General features: G+C 46.0%; 1 protein-coding gene across 2 annotated transcripts in view; it reads left to right on the top strand.

Moving 5' to 3' along the window:
• The window catches only part of KIF5C (kinesin family member 5C), a 77,903-nt gene that overhangs the window by 47,659 nt on the left and 12,196 nt on the right, over window positions 1-18,048 (top strand). For both annotated transcript variants that reach the window (XR_005701628.2, XM_040069627.2), the window contains exons 11-22: window positions 1,035-1,183; window positions 3,432-3,607; window positions 4,995-5,063; window positions 8,860-9,066; window positions 9,890-10,036; window positions 12,145-12,333; window positions 13,999-14,116; window positions 14,703-14,779; window positions 15,783-15,892; window positions 16,701-16,802; window positions 17,389-17,449; window positions 17,811-17,882. Coding sequence is in view for 1 of the 2 variants with exons in the window: in XM_040069627.2 (XP_039925561.1) it covers window positions 1,035-1,183; window positions 3,432-3,607; window positions 4,995-5,063; window positions 8,860-9,066; window positions 9,890-10,036; window positions 12,145-12,333; window positions 13,999-14,116; window positions 14,703-14,779; window positions 15,783-15,892; window positions 16,701-16,802; window positions 17,389-17,449; window positions 17,811-17,882 (1,477 nt within the window). In the remaining variant the exon portion in view is untranslated. The remainder of the gene's footprint in view (window positions 1-1,034; window positions 1,184-3,431; window positions 3,608-4,994; window positions 5,064-8,859; window positions 9,067-9,889; window positions 10,037-12,144; window positions 12,334-13,998; window positions 14,117-14,702; window positions 14,780-15,782; window positions 15,893-16,700; window positions 16,803-17,388; window positions 17,450-17,810; window positions 17,883-18,048) is intronic.

Below are 18,048 nucleotides of genomic sequence, written 5' to 3'. Positions count from 1 at the left end.
GGGCTTCATCCATCATCAGGAGAAGCTTCCCGGTGTGGTGGGGTTTTTCTTTTCCCCTGGTACAGTTAAAGGAGTGGAAACTTGAGCTGTGCTTTTAGCAGAGACAAAGTGTAAACCCTGACCAACAGGAATTATTTTAAAAGCACAGTTATTTAAAGAAAGTACTTTTAAGGTAATAAAAGTCCTGCTCACCGCAGAGTGCAAATCACTGGAGATTTATAAACTGCTGGGGGGTTTAGCTGTTATTCTTTTCCTTATCTCTGCTTTATTCAACAACACTGGAGGCATTTGAAGGTCCTCAGTGACTGAGCAGTGAAGGGCAAAGATCTGAGGCTTTCTTAATTCGTAGTGATCGGTTTGGTTTCCCTTTTCGGCGGGGCTTTGCTGCAGTAGGTGCTGGGCATTGTTTCCTGCTTGCTTTGCATTTCCTGCCACACTGGGTTGGGTTGGGTTGGAGCTGAGCGCTTTCACAGTGATAGAGTGGTGGTGGTTGTTAGGAGGGTTGAAATTTGGGATATTTTTTGCCCAGGGAGGCAGGAGCTCCTGAGCCTGGCTCCAGAGGCTCTGGCTGGACTTTTCCTTTTTCCTTTTTCCTTTTTCCTTTTTCCTTTTTCCTTTTTCCTTTTTCCTTTTTCCTTTTTCCTTTTTTTCCTTTTTTCCTTTTTTTCCTTTTTCCTTTCCTTTTCCTTTTTCCTTTTCCTTTTCCTTTTCGCTTTTATTTTCCTTTTTCCTTTTCCTTTTTCCTTTTTCCTTTTTCCTTTTCCTTTCCTTTTCCTTTTCCTTTTCCTTTTCCTTTCTTTCCTTTTCCTTTCCTTTCCTTTTCCTTTTCCTTTTCCTTTTCCTTTCCCTTTCCCTTTCCCTTTCCCTTTCCCCTTCCCCTTCCCCTTCCCCTTACCCTTTCCCTTTCCCTTCCCTCCCCTTCCCCTTGGACACTTCCAGGGATGGGGAATCCACAACTTCTCTGTTTATTTCCCTCTGTACCATGGAAAAAAATTCCCAATCCCAACGCAGCTGACCCAGGTTGTGCTGTGCAGGGCCAAGACCATCAAGAACACGGTGTCTGTGAACCTGGAGCTGACCGCAGAGGAGTGGAAGAAGAAATACGAGAAGGAGAAGGACAAAAACAAGAGTTTAAAGAACGTTATCCAGCACCTGGAGCTGGAGCTGAACAGGTGGAGGAATGGTAGGTGCCAAAAATTTGGGGAGCTGGGTGCGTCTGCGTTGAAGTCTTGCCTTAAATCACAATCTTAAATCAAAACTCACATTGTAACTCACGCTTGGTAATAACAGTGAAAGGTGAAGAAGCAAAAAACAGCCAAACCAGCAGCCAGGTGTAGGAGAAACCAGTGAAAATGCCAAAATTGCTGATTTCAGGGGAGAGAGCATCACTTAATTTTACTATACTTAATGCTGGTAATAAAAGAAAGGAAAAATGTCATTATATTTGGGTTTGTTTTTTTTTTTAAATAACTCTGCTCCTCAGGCATGACAACCATTGTGCTTTAAGATAATTGGACCTCAGGTTTGGGGATTTTGTTATAATTGAATTTCACATTAGAATAATTCCTCCTTTAGTACAATGGCAGGGAGCAGCATCTGGTTAGAAGAATCAGCATTTGTCTGCTCCCGTGGCTTCTAAATGAAATTTTTGTTGGGAACAGGCAATTTGCTGATGAGAAACGCGGGGAATCGCTGTTCAGGGCAGGTTGTAACGTCGGCTGTAGGGTGGCACAGGAGGCAGAATATGGCTACGCGCAAAGAATTTTTCCTGAAAAGCAAATTTTAAGAATCTAATTTAATCCGGAACGCTGGCAAATCATTTTAGCAAGCCAGCCCTAGTTTGAATTGTTTCACATTTTAAAAATCAACCCCCAGCCTCCAAACCAACCGAAAAAACCCCCAATTCAAAGCCCATTTTTTTTTTTTTTAGAAAAGCCTGGATGGATCCTCTTTGTTTAAATATCCTCATCCCCTCCCTCGGTGCTGCTGCTCCATCAGGGTTACCCAGCAAGGCGTTCAAAAGATTATTGATTTCCTGCCTGACCTTCTGCAGTCCCATCCTCTGGAAGGATGGAGCTTCTTGACAAAGGGAACATCTTGGATAATGTGCAGCTTATTCCAGGAGGGAGGGATTTATTCCACAAAAGGAAAGGGTAGCAGGAAGTGGGAGAGCTCGGTTCTCGCTGGGGATTTCAGCTTCCAGGTGCCTGATTTTTCTGTCTTTTCCGAGCCGGAGGTTCTCATCCAATGAAAGAGAAATGAAAAATTCCTTTTGGGAAGCTCCTGGTGGATCTCCCCACAGCCTGAGGAGCATTTTTTTTGTGCCAGGCCCTGCGTCCCAACCAAACCCACCTTTCTTTCTCTGCTGCGGTGAAACCCAACAGCGAAAAATCAGTTCACATTTCCCTCATGAATAACATAAAATACCATCAGAAATAGGGCAGAAAATACCTGGAGTGAAGTACCGTGACGGAAGTGATGCTGCTTGATTTCAAATTCCACTTTTTCATGTTTAAGCTGGAAAAAAAAAAGAAAAAAAAAAATCATCTGCTAAGTTGCTTGTGCTTTCTCTTGCCCTTTTTTGTTTTGCTTTGGGGCCTCCCTCAGCCTTTCTGGGGTTTGACAGATCGGTCCTGTTGACCTGTTCCTCTGCCAGCGAGTTAAATTGGCAAGGGGAATGGCTGGTAAAGCTCTCAGGAGCTAAAACTTTGGAGTTTTTCCTGGAAAAATGGAAAAAAACCCTGTAATATTCCCACCCCCTGAGCAAGGTGTGCAGCATCCAGGGGGCTCCCAGCCTCTGGTGAGGGTGGATTTAATTTCTGCCATGAGCAGCTCACCCAGCCCTCATCTCTGAGGCTGTAATTGTAACCCAGAAGGAAATATTCCGTGGGGACTGGGATTTCGCAGGGAATTTTGTGTCTGCTGTGCACAGGTGACCTCTGGAAGTCGGTGTCTGTGCTGAAATTCACAAGGCAAAAGCGGAATTTTGTTTTAAAGGCTGCCTGTGCTGGTGCTCTCCTGCTCCATCCTGGAGCTGGAAATCCCTGGAGGAAGAGATATTTAAATGCCAGCGGATTTTAAGCTGGAATTTTGGGGGGTTTCCCTCCTTTTTTACACCTCTGTCAATCCGTGGAGCCAATCCTGACTCTCGAGGGAGCGAAAGGAGAGCCGGGCGTTCCGCGCTTTCGGTGCTCAACCCGCTGCTGGTTTTTCTGGGATCGCTCGGTTTGGAAAAGACCTCCAAGGTCCCACGGAGTTTGCATTTCCGTGGGATCATCCCCCTCACGAGGGTGGCCACCTTCCCGCACCTTTTTATCCCTGGGAGTGTCACAAAGCCCTTTTTTTGTGCTCCCCCGGGGGTCTGGGAGTGACCCTCCCGAAGCCTCCGTGGATTTGGGATGGGAGGATTCTAACGAGCCGCGTCCCCGCAGGAGAAGCTGTGCCCGAGGAGGAGCAGATCAGCGCCAAGGACCAGAAGAACCTGGAGCCTTGTGACAACACCCCGATCATCGACAACATCGCCCCCGTGGCGGCCAGCATCTCCGCGGAGGAGAAGCAGAAGTACGACGAGGAGATCGCCAGCCTCTACCGGCAGCTGGACGATAAGGTGGGAACGGTCAGGTTCCGCGTGGAAATGGAAAAAATGATCGAATTGTCGCCGAGATGCGTGCGGTTCGCCCCTCGGGTTCTTGAGCGTTGTGATCTGGAGAATGTTGGGGAGCTCCCGGTGCTGCGTGAAAGCAGATCCTGTCAGCTCTCCACCCCGTTTCCCGGTGCAGACGGCGTTTGGGGGAATTCTCCAGGAAATCAGAGCCGGGTTTTCTGTCAGTTTTAACTCCAGGCTTTCCCTTTCCTTCAGTGAAATGCCTCAGCAAACTGAGGTGTCACCGGTGGGGGGAAAAAAAATTAAAAAAAAATAAGGGTGACAGTCCTTAATACCCCCAGCTTTTAGAATTTTGAGGAGAACACATCCCCATCCCCTTTTGTTTGTGCGGCTGGAGCTGCAGACGCAGCCCAAAGTGCAGGTGGCTCATTTATTTATTTCTCTGCACATCAGTGGCACTTAAAGCTCTCAGCAATTCCCTTCCCCAGCCATTAAAAGCTTTGGCTGGTGGGGAGATGAAAGAGTGGGAGCCGGGGGGGGGGAGGAAAAAAATAAAAAGGCCCAGAAAAAGCCGAGGATGCGAGCAGCAAAAAGGCTGCCTAGGAAAAAAAAAAGGGTCAGGAATCAATACTCAGTTTTAAAATTCAGATGTAATTAGCAGGAAAATGGCAGGAAAAACGCCCGGCGTGTCCTTGCCTGTTAATATTGAGGTTTGGCTGTCTGTGGAGACAAAGGAATTGTGTTTAAATCTTGATTTAGGTCTCCCTGCACAGTCTGGTTGCTCAGCAGTGTTGGTGGCGCTGGAAGGAGCAGTTTTTCTGGAAGAAATGCCAGCTTTGCTCTGATTGCACCCCCAGCAGCAGTCTCCAGCTTTTACATATTGACCAGGAAAAGGGAAAAAAAAAAAAATTAAAAAAAAAAATTAAAAAAAATTAATAATAATAATAATAATAATAATAAAAATATATATATAAAAATCGGTCATTCTTTCACTTTCCTCACCAAAAGCAGCAAAGCCCATTAAATTATTCTGGAGGGAAGTGGCAGCAGGTTTGAATTTCTTCCCTAGAAAACATGGGAAGCATAATATGGCACAGGACTGTAGGAAAATGAGATGTTTGATCCCAAACCCAAAATATCACCATTTATACCAGTGCTGACAGCATTTTCTGCAGAGCAGTGTGTATTTTTATTTATTTTAGTTTTATTTATGGAATATTTATGTATAGTTATTTAGGTATTTATGTACATTTATTTTTTCTCTCCACTCACAGAGTTTGCCACATTATTCCCCATTTTTTTTTTTTTTATCCAGAAAGGGGGGGATAAAAAGTGATCAAATGAGAGCTGTGAAAAGAAATTAAAAATCTCCACCCCTGTTTCATTGCAGGATGACGAAATCAACCAGCAGAGCCAGTTGGCTGAAAAATTAAAGCAGCAAATGTTGGATCAAGAGGAGGTAAGAAACTAAAATAAATAAACAAACCCCCAAAAAAACCTTTACGTTTTGCTCCTGAGCCCCTCGTTTAATGATTTTGTCACAGCTTCTCGTATTAACGGGGTAAAATTCAAGTGGAAAAAAGTGTCAGCCGGGTTTAAAGTTGAAATTTCATCATATTCTCATCAAGCCTTGATAAAACTCCTTGGAATAACGATCCCTCCTGCTGGGAAGGGATGCTGGAGGTCCGAGGGAGGAGCTGGGGCCAGGATTTTTCACTCCAAATGTGATTTTTTGATGTGTCCGTGCCCGTTCAGGTACCCAGGCACTGTGAGCTGCAGGGAGTTGGAGATTTCCTGATGCCAGATTACTAATTAGCATCATTTTGGCGATTAGAGACAGCAGGCTGAGGGCTGGGAAGAACCTGACAATGGGTGCTGCCAGGGATTTGCTGGAAAATCTCGGATTGCTCACTTCAAATGTTTGATTGCATGGTTTCTGTCCCTAAAGTGAACATTTTGTTGGGTTTAGGATGGGGAACACTGAACTCAGCCAAGCCCTTCCCTCCTGTGAGGAGTTCTGAATACGCAAAACGAGGCAACAACGCCGAGTTCCCCAAATGTTGCTGTGAAATTTCGTAGGGATTGCTTTTATTGTGTACCCAGGCCCTCAGAAAGGGTTTCCAAGGTGTTATGAGAGAAAAAAAAAAAACAATTTATGATCATGTCTGTTATTGATCATGCAGGGCTCACCTTCCCCCTCCGGGGACTTGGCCTGGCTGGGGGAATCTCCAGCTTTATTCTATTCTATTTGTTTTATTTTATTTTATTTTATTTTATTTTATTTTATTTTATTTTATTTTATTTTATTTTATTTTATTTTATTTTATTTTATTTTATTTTAAGTTGAAGCTCCTCATTCTCTTGCCACAGCTTGATTGGATTGCCCTGCACTGCACAGGGCAAAAATTAATAATAATAACAATAACAGTAACACCAACATAATAACAATAGTAATAATAATAGTAATAGTAATAACAATAATAATAATAGTAATAATAATCATAAATGCACTTTATGCCTGCTCAGCCCGTTATTTCCTGACGTGTGTTATGATTTTATTTGTCACCTCGCTTCTCTTCTCCCGTCTTTTTTCCGTCCCCCTGCTCACCTGAGGCTGATTTTCCCTCACACCTGTGCCTGGCTTTTGGGGTGATGTGGATTGCTCCCATTTGGGAGCAGCTGACACAATTATTCCTCACCCTCCCCGTTCCAGTATCACCTCTGGGAGATAAATCAGGATTTCAGCAGCCGTTTTTCCCCCTCCCTTTTCTTTTTTCTTTTTTTTTTTTTTTTTTTGCAAATTCCTCCTCCATCTCTGCTAAATGACAAAATCGCTGCAGATTGCAGAGACTGGTGCTGCTCGGAGCCTTTTTCTGCCTCATCTCAGCCCTCACCCGGGAGGGAGAAGGTGATCTTTTATTATCCAAGGTGTTTTTCCCCCACATCAGCTGTCCCCGCTCTCCCCTGGCGATGCCATGAGCTCACTGATCCGCCAGCAGCTGCCTCACTCTGCTCCCCCCTAATTAACCAGCCCTTTTCTCGGCTTGATTAAGCCGGCAGGTTAATTAGGAACCCAAGGCCTGCTGCAGATGATTTTGTGGAGGGGGTTTGGTACCGTTTCACCTCCGGCTGCTGCTCAAGGTGGGCGTTTCGGGGGATCCCGAGCGTTCCATCCACACGTGGGGACGGATGCACGAAGCTCTGCGGCCGTGGGCCTTTTCCCTCTGTTTACAGCTCATCTTTATCGTGGTTTATTTATTTTTTTTTTTGGTGGTGCTTTTCGAGAGAGCCTTGCTCCATTTTCCCCCACGCCATCAGGCGGAATCTCGGTGTTTCCGCCGTAGGTGACGCTCTCGCCGCTCCTCGAAGCCGCGGCGACGTTCACGCGGGAAATTTCTGGGGTAAATGTAAACGATAGCTCCGTCTGTGTTTGGCAGGGAGATAATTTGAAGCTGTTTTGTTGTTTAAATATTGACATGCCATCTGGCTCTGGCCATCCAGTGGCTTTTTGCATAACGTGAGTGCACTTCCGAGGCTGCAGCATTTCCAGGGAGATAAATTTCCCTTACATCTGAATCCCCTCTGGGCACGTGCCAGCCTCCAGAGCTGCCTGCCTGCTTTCCTGCCCGCTTTCCTATTTTCCTCCAGCACTCTGAGCCGATAAAAAAAGAAAAAAAAAAGCCATTTCTTCTGGGGCATTCTGCTTTTTGGGTGGTCTGCTTCAGAGGGTTGGGTTTGTTTTTGGTTTTGGTTTTTGGTTTTTTTTTTGCTGGGGGTCTCACTCAGCTGCTTGGTGGGCAGATCAGGAGAAACCCACCCAAAAACACTTCAGCAGGGAAGGTTTTGTTCCACTGTCTGCCAATCCGTAATGCAGATTTCCCGGGAAGGAGCGAGCTCTGTGAATGAACGTCCAGCCTTTGCTGTCAGGATGAGCATGAGGCCCTCTCATCCCTCCCGCACCGATTTTATCTGCTGTAATTCCCTGTTTGGTGTTTTCACGCCGTGTCAAGCCCCGGGTTTGTTATTATTCCTGAAAGTGCAGTATTAGCAGTAAATGTTAGGTGTCACTTTTATTCATTGTCACATCATCCTGCTGGTGGGGCTGGGGTTGTGCTGAGGACACCACAGCTGAATTTTCCGAGGCTCTCGCTGAGCAGTGGTTCAAGGGCAAGGGACAGGACCAAGCCAGCGGCCTCCCACAATCACTGGAACCTCAGCAGCGTGCAAAGAGAAAATTTGATCAGTTTTCCAGCTTGGAAACACTCACTAGAGCGCGTCGGGGTGTGAAGTCGGTGTTTTCTTCTGAGATAAATATTTTTCCCTCAGCAAACAGGAGCAGCTAATCTGTGCTCAGCCATCATCCTTCGGGTGATAACTGAGAATAATCGTCTTAGGTTTGCTTATCGAAATATTTCTGTAAAGGCACCAGGTGTTTGAGGCTGTCTCAGAGAGCCCTTTTCCCTCAGCTCAGTTCAAAGCCCGAGCCTCTGCTGGAACATTTTACTTTGTGGCTTTTTTTTGGGGCTGAGCTGCGGCGCTGGATTGAGGGCAGAAAGCGTCTTTGGAGCTCTGACACTGTTCAAAATCAGTTTCTCTGCCTCAGTCTTGGGTCGTAATAGGATTTGCCGAAGATTTTTCTTCTTGTTGAAGTTCAGAGCTTTTTTTTTTTTGTTTCTTTGTGCTTCCTTCAAGTGCTTTGTGCAGGAACTGGTGATGCTTTCAGGATTTTTCCTCTCCTGCACGCACGATTTGTGCTCACCCCTTTTCCCCCCCTCTTTGCCTGTTTTTCTCCTTTTCAATATTGCCTCTTGAAGGACTTTTTGGGTCACTTAGTGCCGTTGTAGAGATGGTGATGACATACAGAATGACATGGTACCAAGTTTTCAGAAGGTTCTAGTTTATTAGGGCAGCACACTGTCTTCTATATAGCTTTTAAAAACCTCAGCTTTAATTGGTTAATAGCTTTATATGTTAATCATTCTGTTGATTAGTGAAAGGCATTTTACTCATCCATCAAATCTATTTTGGACTGTTTACTTATTTTCTTTACTGACTCTCATGGGACAAACCCCTTGTTATTACAGGTGCATTTATTTTTCGCCCTCAGAACAGATTGCTGTGTTAAAGGAACTTCTCGTTCTCAAAACAGCTTCGTGTGGGCACTTGCAAATTTCTAATTAGCTGCACTTAGAAGAAATGACAGGCCGGCTATGGCTCTATCCACAACTTAGCACTGCTGTGGTATTTCTTCCCAGCTTTTGGCCTCCACGAGGAGGGACTATGAGAAGATCCAGGAGGAGCTGACCCGACTCCAGATCGAGAACGAGGCAGCCAAGGATGAGGTGAAGGAGGTGCTCCAAGCCCTGGAAGAGCTGGCTGTCAATTACGACCAGAAATCCCAGGAAGTGGAGGACAAAACCAGGACCAACGAGCAGCTGGCGGATGAGCTGGCGCAGAAAAGCGTAAGAGCAGCTCGTCCGTGCTGTCCGTTCTCTCCTTGCTCCCCAAACCTTCCCAAAAAACCTGCTGGCGTCACCCTCTCTTCCCTGTCTTAATGAAACAGCGAAATTCAGGTAATTCGGAAGCTGCTCAGTGGAGGCTGGTGGCAGATTGTGGCTCTTGCAGCAAGGGACGGGATGTGAGAAGAGGCCATCCTGTGTTTTGGATATTTAAAAGCTGTGTTTTGCCAAGAAAGCTGTGAAAATCTGCCTCGTGCAAATGGCAGCGTTTTGTGGGTTTTCTGGACCCTGTGCTGCGGAGCTGGGATTTCACAGGGAGACAGGGGATCTCAAGGAAGGAGTCAGGGAAAAAAAAAAAAAATTAATCGGCTTTTTCAGCAGCTGTTTCCTGATCTTCAGGAAAAAAAGGGATCTGAGGCAAATCAAGACTGGTTTAGTAGCTTAAAGCATCCTTTCCCCTTAATTCATTACACCAACTTAAGGAGCCGTTGTTAACAGATCTGTTTCATTAAAGACTTTGTTATCTCCCCCGGTAAAACAGATTACCACAAAACCCGTTGGAAAAAATTGAATTTTCTGTCCCTCCCTACCTATTTCCCTGTGATTAACCTCCTTTGATGTATTATGCAAATCAGATTCTTAGCGGATTTGCTGCATTTAATGGATCTAAAGTAGCCTTTGGTGGCAAGCGAGTTGTGAAAGTGGATTATGCCAAGGTGGGACTGGATGTGTCACTACATTGTGCCAGCAGGCACGAGGGAAATGCCCCATGAAAACTGCCCAGCCTGCAGAGGGGAGGGTGATCCTTGTTTTCAAACCTTTCCAGAGTGCCCTGACAGCGACCCAGAGGGAGCTGGGCCAGTTGCAGGAGCTCAGCAACCACCAGAAGAAGAGGGCCACGGAAATCCTGAACCTGCTGCTGAAGGATCTGGGGGAGATCGGGGGAATCATCGGCACCAACGACGTGAAAACCGTGCGTGGGCTTTGTGCTTGCTTTCCCCAGCTCCTCCTGCAGGAAAAAAACACTCCAGCAAATCTGGGAATCCTGCAGGGGTTTGGCTTGGAAGGGATTTAAAGCTCTTCTGGTTCCAAATCCCCTGCCAGGGGCAGGGACACCTCCCACTGTCCCAGGTTGCTCCAAGCCCCAATGTCCAGCCTGGCCTTGGACACTGCCAGGGATCCAGGGGCAGCCACAGCTGCTCTGAGAATTCCCAGTTCCCAATCTCCCATCCATCCCTGCCATTCCCTTGTCCTGTCCCTCCAGCCCTTGTCCCCAGTCCCTCTCCAGCTCCAGCCCCTTCAGGCCCTGCCAGGGGCTCTGAGCTCTCCCTGGATCCTTCCCTTCTCAGGGGAACATTCCCAGCCCTCCCAGGCTGGCTCCAGCCCAGGGAACATCAGTAGATGTGGGATATGTGGCTCCAGCAGTCCTTGTCCCAGGACATTCTGTGTGAACCCCGCCTGAGCACACAGGAAGGCACCACAGAGCTCTTTGGCTGGCTGGGAAAGGCTCCGTGTCATTCCCAGCTCAGTTTTTGGGGCCAGAGCCCATCTGGGAGTCACTGAACTCATTAATGGGGGCTCTGAATTCCCCCCAAAACAATACACACCTAGCCCAACTCCTTCCTTAGCTGGCATGCCTCAGAATTCCCAGAATATGAAAATATTGGCTTCTGAGGTGGCCAATTTTTGATCCGAAGTTTGGAGCAAATTTTGGTCAGCCCTGCTTTGAGGTTTGCTTTTGTGTGGCTCTTGGGGTTTGGGGCTACAGTAGAGGAGGTGGCTGCTCACTTTGTCCCATTTGTAGGAGGACAAAACGCCCGTTTCAGAGAAAATATTTGTACGGTCATTGCTAAACGGCAGCGACAGAAACTTTCCACGGCCTGCAAAATCTCCTTGGTGGCGTTAACGCCACCTCTGTCTATTTGATACCACATGGAAAATAGCAGTGGTTAAAGCTGGTTAAGTTCACTTTTGAGATGTGTGAAACAACACATTCTTGTTGCTTTCAGTTCGCTCTTTGTTGACGTCCTGCCGAGGCTCTGTCCTGCTGCAGAGGACACAATCCCTGCTGTCCCTGTGGCGCTGCAGGTTCCAGCCTTTGGGGATGTCACAGCAGCCTCTGGTGGCCGTAGGAGCGGGGACTCGGGGAGGAGATCTTTGCAAATGGAGGCAGAGGCAGCTCGGTACAAGCTCTTGTAGGAGCTGAGGTGTCAGCGCTTCAGGGGACAGCTGTCAGTGGAAATAAGGCCAGGCTGAGCAGCATTCGGGAGAACAGCTTCGAATTTGTTGGCAATTAGCTTCTTCTCCAAGTGTCTAATCTCAGAGCAGACTGAAAATTTTGGAAGAAGTCTCATTTTTCAGGATTTTTGGGACGAGAAGCAGTACATGTTGCTTTCCCCTTGGCAGTGCTGGGAAAAAAAAGGGGGGGGCAGATGAAGTTGAGCTGTGATTTTGCTCAGGGAGAACCTGCACAGCTGGTGGAATATCCCAGTGGAATATCCTGAGCTAGAAGGGACACACAGGATCATGGACACAGACACCCCAGAATCCCACCCTGGGCATCTCTGGGAGCGGTGTCCAAACACTCCTGGAGCTCTTTGGGAATGTCACCACTCCCTGGGGAGCCTGGGCAGAGCCCAGCACCCTCTGGGGAAAGAACCTTTCCCTGATATCCAGCCTAATACCTGGATATGATATCCCTATGAGATATCCCTTCACACAAATGTGAAATATACAAGATACACAAAAATAAAATATGCAAGATAAGTAAAAATAAAATACACAAGATAAAAGGACAAATCAACCCAAAAATTCTGAAGGAGGATGCCTCCTTAATGTAATAACCGCTCTTTGCTTTGTGAAAAGATCCCAATTCTGATTTTTTTTTTTTTTTTTTTTTTTGGTCCTCCAAATACGAGCTTTGATTTCTCAGAAATAATTCACTCTCTTCTCCAACCCCTCTTCCTAAAACGACCCCTAGCCTGTAAAACCATCCCAAATCCCAGAGCAAGCCTCGGGCGCGGTTCCCGGAGCGGGAGGAGCTCTGGGTGCGGCGGCCGTCAGCAATCCCCGTGCGCTCAGTTGGCAGATGTCAACGGGGTGATCGAGGAGGAGTTCACCATGGCCAGGCTCTACATCAGCAAGATGAAGTCGGAGGTGAAGTCGCTGGTGAACCGGAGCAAGCAGCTGGAGAGCGCCCAGATGGACTCCAACAGGAAGATGAACGCCAGCGAGAGGGAGCTCGCGGCCTGCCAGCTCCTCATCTCCCAGGTGCGTCTGCTCCTGCCTCCTCCCAGGCTTTGGTGGCCTTCCCAACCTCCTTCCCCGTGCCAGGAGCGGGAAGTGGGCCTCATGGAGCAGGGCAGTGGTGTCTCCTCCCTTCTCTCCTTCCTCCCTGCTGTGGTTGCACTTCCACGCCCGAGCAGGCGCTCCCGCGTTAGGGAAAGAGTTTCGGTCTCACCCCTGAACTTCTAAGGAGGAAGAACCAGAAACTTCTGTGCTTTTCTCACCACAATTGGCCCAGTGCCAGGACAGAGGCACCTGTTGGATCCTTGAGCTGCTCCTCAAGGAATGTGGCTGTTTTCTGTTGGGCAGCAAGCCAAAAACCTCTCCTAGATCGCTGAATGCTTAGAGCACGGAGCTCCTGGGGCTTTTTTGGGGTGTCTTAGCAGGTGAAGGGGGCCTCCCTGCACCATGCACAGCTTTTATTCTTTTGTTCCGTATAATTTATTATTTTCACTTTAATTAAAAGTGAATTTTAATTAATTTTTTTGCTTTTTCAAAACGCCTCCGATCAAGCCGTCTGGCTAATTTTTCTGAAGCCATTTCTGGGAGGCTGCTGGCAGCCCTCAGATCTCGATACACCTTCGTGGGGCTCATAACAAGCAGAATTGGATCACCTCCCCCTCAGGGTTTTTTCGGCGCATCCTGAGGTTGTGTCCTGAAGCTCTGGCAAGGCCACGCCCCGCGGATGTGTTTTGTGGAATTGCACTGAAATTCCTCCCTGGAGTGGTTTCCTCACCATGAGTTTGTTGATCTCAAAGGTCTTTTCCGACCTGGTTCGTCCTGTGATTCTGTAATTGGTGTCTTGGACCGCTTTAAAGGATCGCTGACCAAACCTTTGGGGAGCTCCCAGGTTCTGCTCTGTGGGTGTGCTGCCCAGAAAACGAGGCAGCAAGCTACAAAACACCAAGGAAAACTTTCTGGGATAGAGATCCAGGGGGTTAGGGGGAGTTGTGAGTGGGTGGCAGGGACTGGCAGTGAAGGCCGTGGAGAGGGGCTGAGAGCTCTGACACCCTCACCTGCACGGAAACGGACACGGGAAGGGAAAGACATCACCCAATTTCCTCTATTTCATTCCCCAGCAGTTATCCTAAGCAAACCCGGAGCAGGGAGAGCCCCTTTTCCTTCCGCAGAGCGGCTTTGTTAAGTTCTACTCAATCTTTTTAATGAAGACACAATAATCCAGACGGCATCTTAATTTTTATCCTCGGGTTAGGATATTTTTATTCCGTTTTGAGTGTTTCCTATTTGCCCATAAGCCCTTCGAGCTCAGGAGGTTGTTGGCAAGAACCAAACCATCAGGATGGCTGGGGAGAGCCCAGCTGGGCTTCTGCAGGCTGAGGATCCCAGAGCCACCTCAAGGCTGGCGTCCAGCTGCTTTGGAAAAGCTGCTGCTGTTGGTTTAACACCGTTCCGGGGATGCTTTGGGATCACTGCCTGAATTCCAAATTGGGTTGCTAAGTGTGAACTCTAAAAACACAGCCTGCTTTGACCTCTTAGCTCCTTCCCAGACATCCTGCTGTGAGCTCTCCGAGCCGTCACCTCAGGATGTGGAAATTCTTTCCGTTTTCCCCCCTTTATGCGGGACAGTTTTCCCTGAATTCCTGGGGCACGGCTGTGCCCCCAGCTCACTGCTGTTCCTTGTCTTTGAAGCACGAAGCAAAGATCAAATCCCTGACAGACTACATGCAGAACATGGAGCAGAAGAGGAGGCAGCTGGAGGAGTCCCAGGACTCCCTCAACGAGGAGCTGGCCAAGTTACGCGCTCAAGGTACGACTTCGGGTCCCGTGCTCCTCGTTTCTGTCCTAGAAGACTCAGGTGTGTCTTTTTAATGATGTGAGAAATTGTTAAAAAAAACACCCCACACAGATCCTTTACCAAACAGCACCAATCAATCTTGCTAAATATTCTGCAAAATTCTGGGGTGAGGGTTAATCTAAATTTCAGTCGTCCCTCTGCAAAATCCCTGCCCCATTCCAAAGCTGCTTCCCTTGGACGTGCACGAGTTGTGTCTTTCCGAGCCAACTTCATTTTTAAGGTTTGCTTGGTTTTCCCTTTCCAGTTTAATGTAGAAAATGTGTAGGTATCAAAAGAAGTTCTTGTAGCTTTGCTAAGCTCCTGGGTTATATAAATTTATAACCTTAAAATCATTCTGGATTTCTGCACAAGGGATTTTCCTTCTCTGAGGTGGGAACAAGACCTTTTATTTCTTTCCTAATTTTTTTTTTTTTTTTTTTTAATCATCTCCTTCATTATTAGAACAGAATCTTTATTGCATCTCCTGGAGCAAATTAAATTTATTTAAAAATCTGAAATATAAAATTTAAAATTAAAGCTGTCTCCCACCTCTAAACAGAAAAAATGCACGAAGTCAGCTTCAAGGACAAGGAGAAGGAGCACCTGACACGACTCCAGGATGCAGAGGAGATGAAGGTACATTTTGGCACAGTTTAAATTTTGAGTGAATTTCTTGGTGAGATTGTTCACTGGGGTGGAATTTTGTCTTGTTCACGTGGCCAAAAATTACATTGACTCACCTCCGTGTTGCACTAATTTTTTGCTGCCGGAGCTCTGCTGAAAGTCAATTTGCTCAGTGGTGAATGAGGTTGCTGGGGTTAATAGAATTTAGCTACTTATAAATTTGATTTTGAAAGAGGCTACTTCCCCAAAGTTTGGCTGGAATTCTGATTATCTCCCGGAAATAATAATAAAACATATAAACCTGCTTTCTGGCATTTTCCCTTTGGAATGCCGAGAAATGTTTGCAATTACGAGTTGTTCCGATGGGGTTGCGAGTTGCAGACAAGGAAAAATTCAGTTTTACAAGGAGAGTGGTAGAGGTTTGCCAGCTGCAGAACTTTTCCCTCCATTTAAATAAATAAAAATTTTAAGTGATTAAAGCAGTTGTAAAGTGATTAAAGCAGTTGTGATTAAAGTGGTTCTATCTTAGAGCTCCAACAGAAAAAAATTCATGTTTTGTTAGCAATCTAAAGAGATAAATCGAGTTTTTGTTCCTGCTCGAGGCATATTTACTCCTAGAATTTAAATTTAAATAACAAATTCAGTAGCAGGGCTGTGGATAAACAATTCTCAGAGGTTTGGGGTTTTATTTCTGTCACGGGTACAGCTGTGCAAGTATTTCCTGGGTGAATAAACAGGGGAAATAAGAGAGGATTGGTGTAAAATCAGCGTCATTTGTGGCCAAGCCTTGGGTTTTCGTGTACTTTTTGCATGAAAAGGAGTCACAATTGCGGTACACCTGTGGCTAAAAACCAAATTAAACGACGGGTGAGCAGGCAGAGAGTTTTGTGGTTGCAGGAGGAAATGCCAGGCAGATCCCTGAATGGATTTGGTAGTTTCCCCTCAAACCTAGAGGCTGGTGAGAGGCATCTGTGTGTCCCTGGGTTGTTCTGATTCCCGGCTCTCGTGTTTGCAGAAGGCTCTGGAGCAGCAGATGGAGAGTCACAGGGAAGCCCACCAGAAGCAGCTGTCCAGGCTGAGGGATGAAATCGAAGAGAAGCAGAAAATAATCGATGAAATCAGGGAGTAAGTCCACCCTCTCCGCCCTGGCATGTCTTGGGGTTGGTTTTCTTAGGTTTGATTGACGTTTCTCTGCAAGTTCTGTCCTCACACGCAGCAGCCAAGCCTGTAATTATTTTGCAGGGTGGATTACAGTGCCTAATTCTTTATTGGGGAGCTTTAACAAGACAGTAAAATTATAGAGTTTAGTAAAAAAAAAAAAAAAAAAAGAAAAGGGTAATGTTGCACCTGCAGGTCAGTAGGTGAGAGGAGCTTGGAGGAGAGCAGGTTTTTAAAGGATCATGGAATCATTTGGGTTGGAAAATGACCTTTAAGGTCATGGAGTTCAACCACCACTGAGCCACATCCCCAGGAAGGTTTTGGGGTTGTCTCACAGCACCAGTCCTGTCCCAGACCTTCTGAGAGTCTGGGTGGCTCCAACACCTCCCATTTTCACACATTTTTGTGGGTTTTTTCCTCACACACCAACGTGAGTCTGTTATGTTTCGCTCCTGTATTCTTCTTTCCCTAAAATCTAGGCATTCTTTCACTGTATTTATTGTGTGGCCAAAGATTAATTGTAGGGAAACGAGGAGGCAAGGCAGAGAGATGCCAACAACAATTTTTGTCCTCCTTGAAGGCAAACAAAACCAACCACTCAATTTGGCTCTCCAGTATTTTAAAATTATGTCCTTCAGGTTCTTCATGCTTCATTTCTTCCAGAAATTTTTACTTTTTCTCTGCCCAATCCCTTTTTTTTTTTTTTGGTGATTTGCTCTCCCTTCCTCCTGGGGTCCAGGCTGAGCTGTGCTGACTTTTCCTTTCACTTTTCCAGCATGAACCAGAAGCTGCAGCTGGAACAGGAGAAGCTGAGTGCTGATTATGATAAATTAAAAATTGAGGACCAGGAAAGAGAAATGAAACTAGAAAAGCTCATGTAAGTGCACAGTTCCCTCACATGAACCTCTCCATGTGTCCATGGAAGACGTGCTGTGGATTTGTGTTGGAATATTCACACTGAAAACACGATTTCAGTAGCAAAACCAGCAGGAACTACTAATTACTAAATAATTACCAATTACTCTCTATTTTGTTACCACAGGCTTCTCAATAGTGGCTTTGGTACTCACCAAAAAGAGTTTATTAGAGCTCTGATTTTATAAAATATCCCAGCAAGTGTTAAATCTCTCATTCCTTAATACACAGCAAAACAAGCATGAAAGTTGTTGGGAATTTTTGGTGGGGTTTTGTTGGGTTTTTTTGGGGAGTTTTAAATCAGATTATCTGAGTAAAAGCTTTTCCTGGAAATGAGAGAGAAAAATGAGAGAGACAAATGGACACAAAGATGGAGGGGGCAACTCAGCCTTTCCACCTGATAAAATTGGGTGTTTGGGGCAGTCAAAAGCACAATTAGAGGTTGTTCAATTTGCTGCCACCTGCAGAGGGGCTGCTCCAGGTGGGTGCTGGTTGGTTCTCCTCTGTTTATCATCACTGATTTGTGTTCCCTGTTGTGACCTTCCCAGACTCCTGAATGATAAAAGGGAGCAAGCAAGAGAAGACCTTAAAGGGCTGGAGGAAACAGTGGTAGGTCTTGATTACACTTTAAATACACTTTGTTTCCCCCTCTGTCGGCATACCCTGCTGATATATATTTTAATGTTTGAGTAAACCGCTTTGAACTACCGACATTAAAATTTTAAAAAAGGGGATTTTACCAGTTTTGGAGAAGTTGTTCTCTTCAGTGTGGTTTTGGGGATGGATGGGGTTTATTTTGTGGCGTTCAGAGTGGGCCAATGAGAGTGGTTCCTAGAGAGAGAATCCTAGAATTCTTTTCTCCTGTTACCAACTCAAATCCAAAGAGAACTTTTACACCAGAGCACCCTACTATGTCCTAGTAATCTGTGCTTTTTTAAAAAATATATTGTTTTGTTATTCTTTATTCCAGGCAAGGGAGCTTCAGACTCTTCACAATCTGCGCAAACTATTTGTCCAGGATCTTACCACCCGTGTTAAAAAAGTAAAACTCTTGTTTTTTTAAACCCAAATCTCCTTTTTTTTTTCAGTATTCTTGTGATTTGCTGGAAGCCTTTAGTGCATGCAGTTACAAAATGGGATAAGGTCTCTTTTAGTAGCAGTGGGAAACAAGATTAAAGAAGTTCTGATGTTTATCAGCTTTTATTTGG

This window comes from Hirundo rustica, chromosome 7 (assembly GCF_015227805.2).
Source record: "Hirundo rustica isolate bHirRus1 chromosome 7, bHirRus1.pri.v3, whole genome shotgun sequence".
NCBI classification, from domain to species: Eukaryota; Metazoa; Chordata; class Aves; order Passeriformes; family Hirundinidae; genus Hirundo; species Hirundo rustica.
The sequence above is the reverse complement of the archived record's forward strand: the minus strand, read 5'-3'. Positions and strand labels throughout refer to the sequence as shown.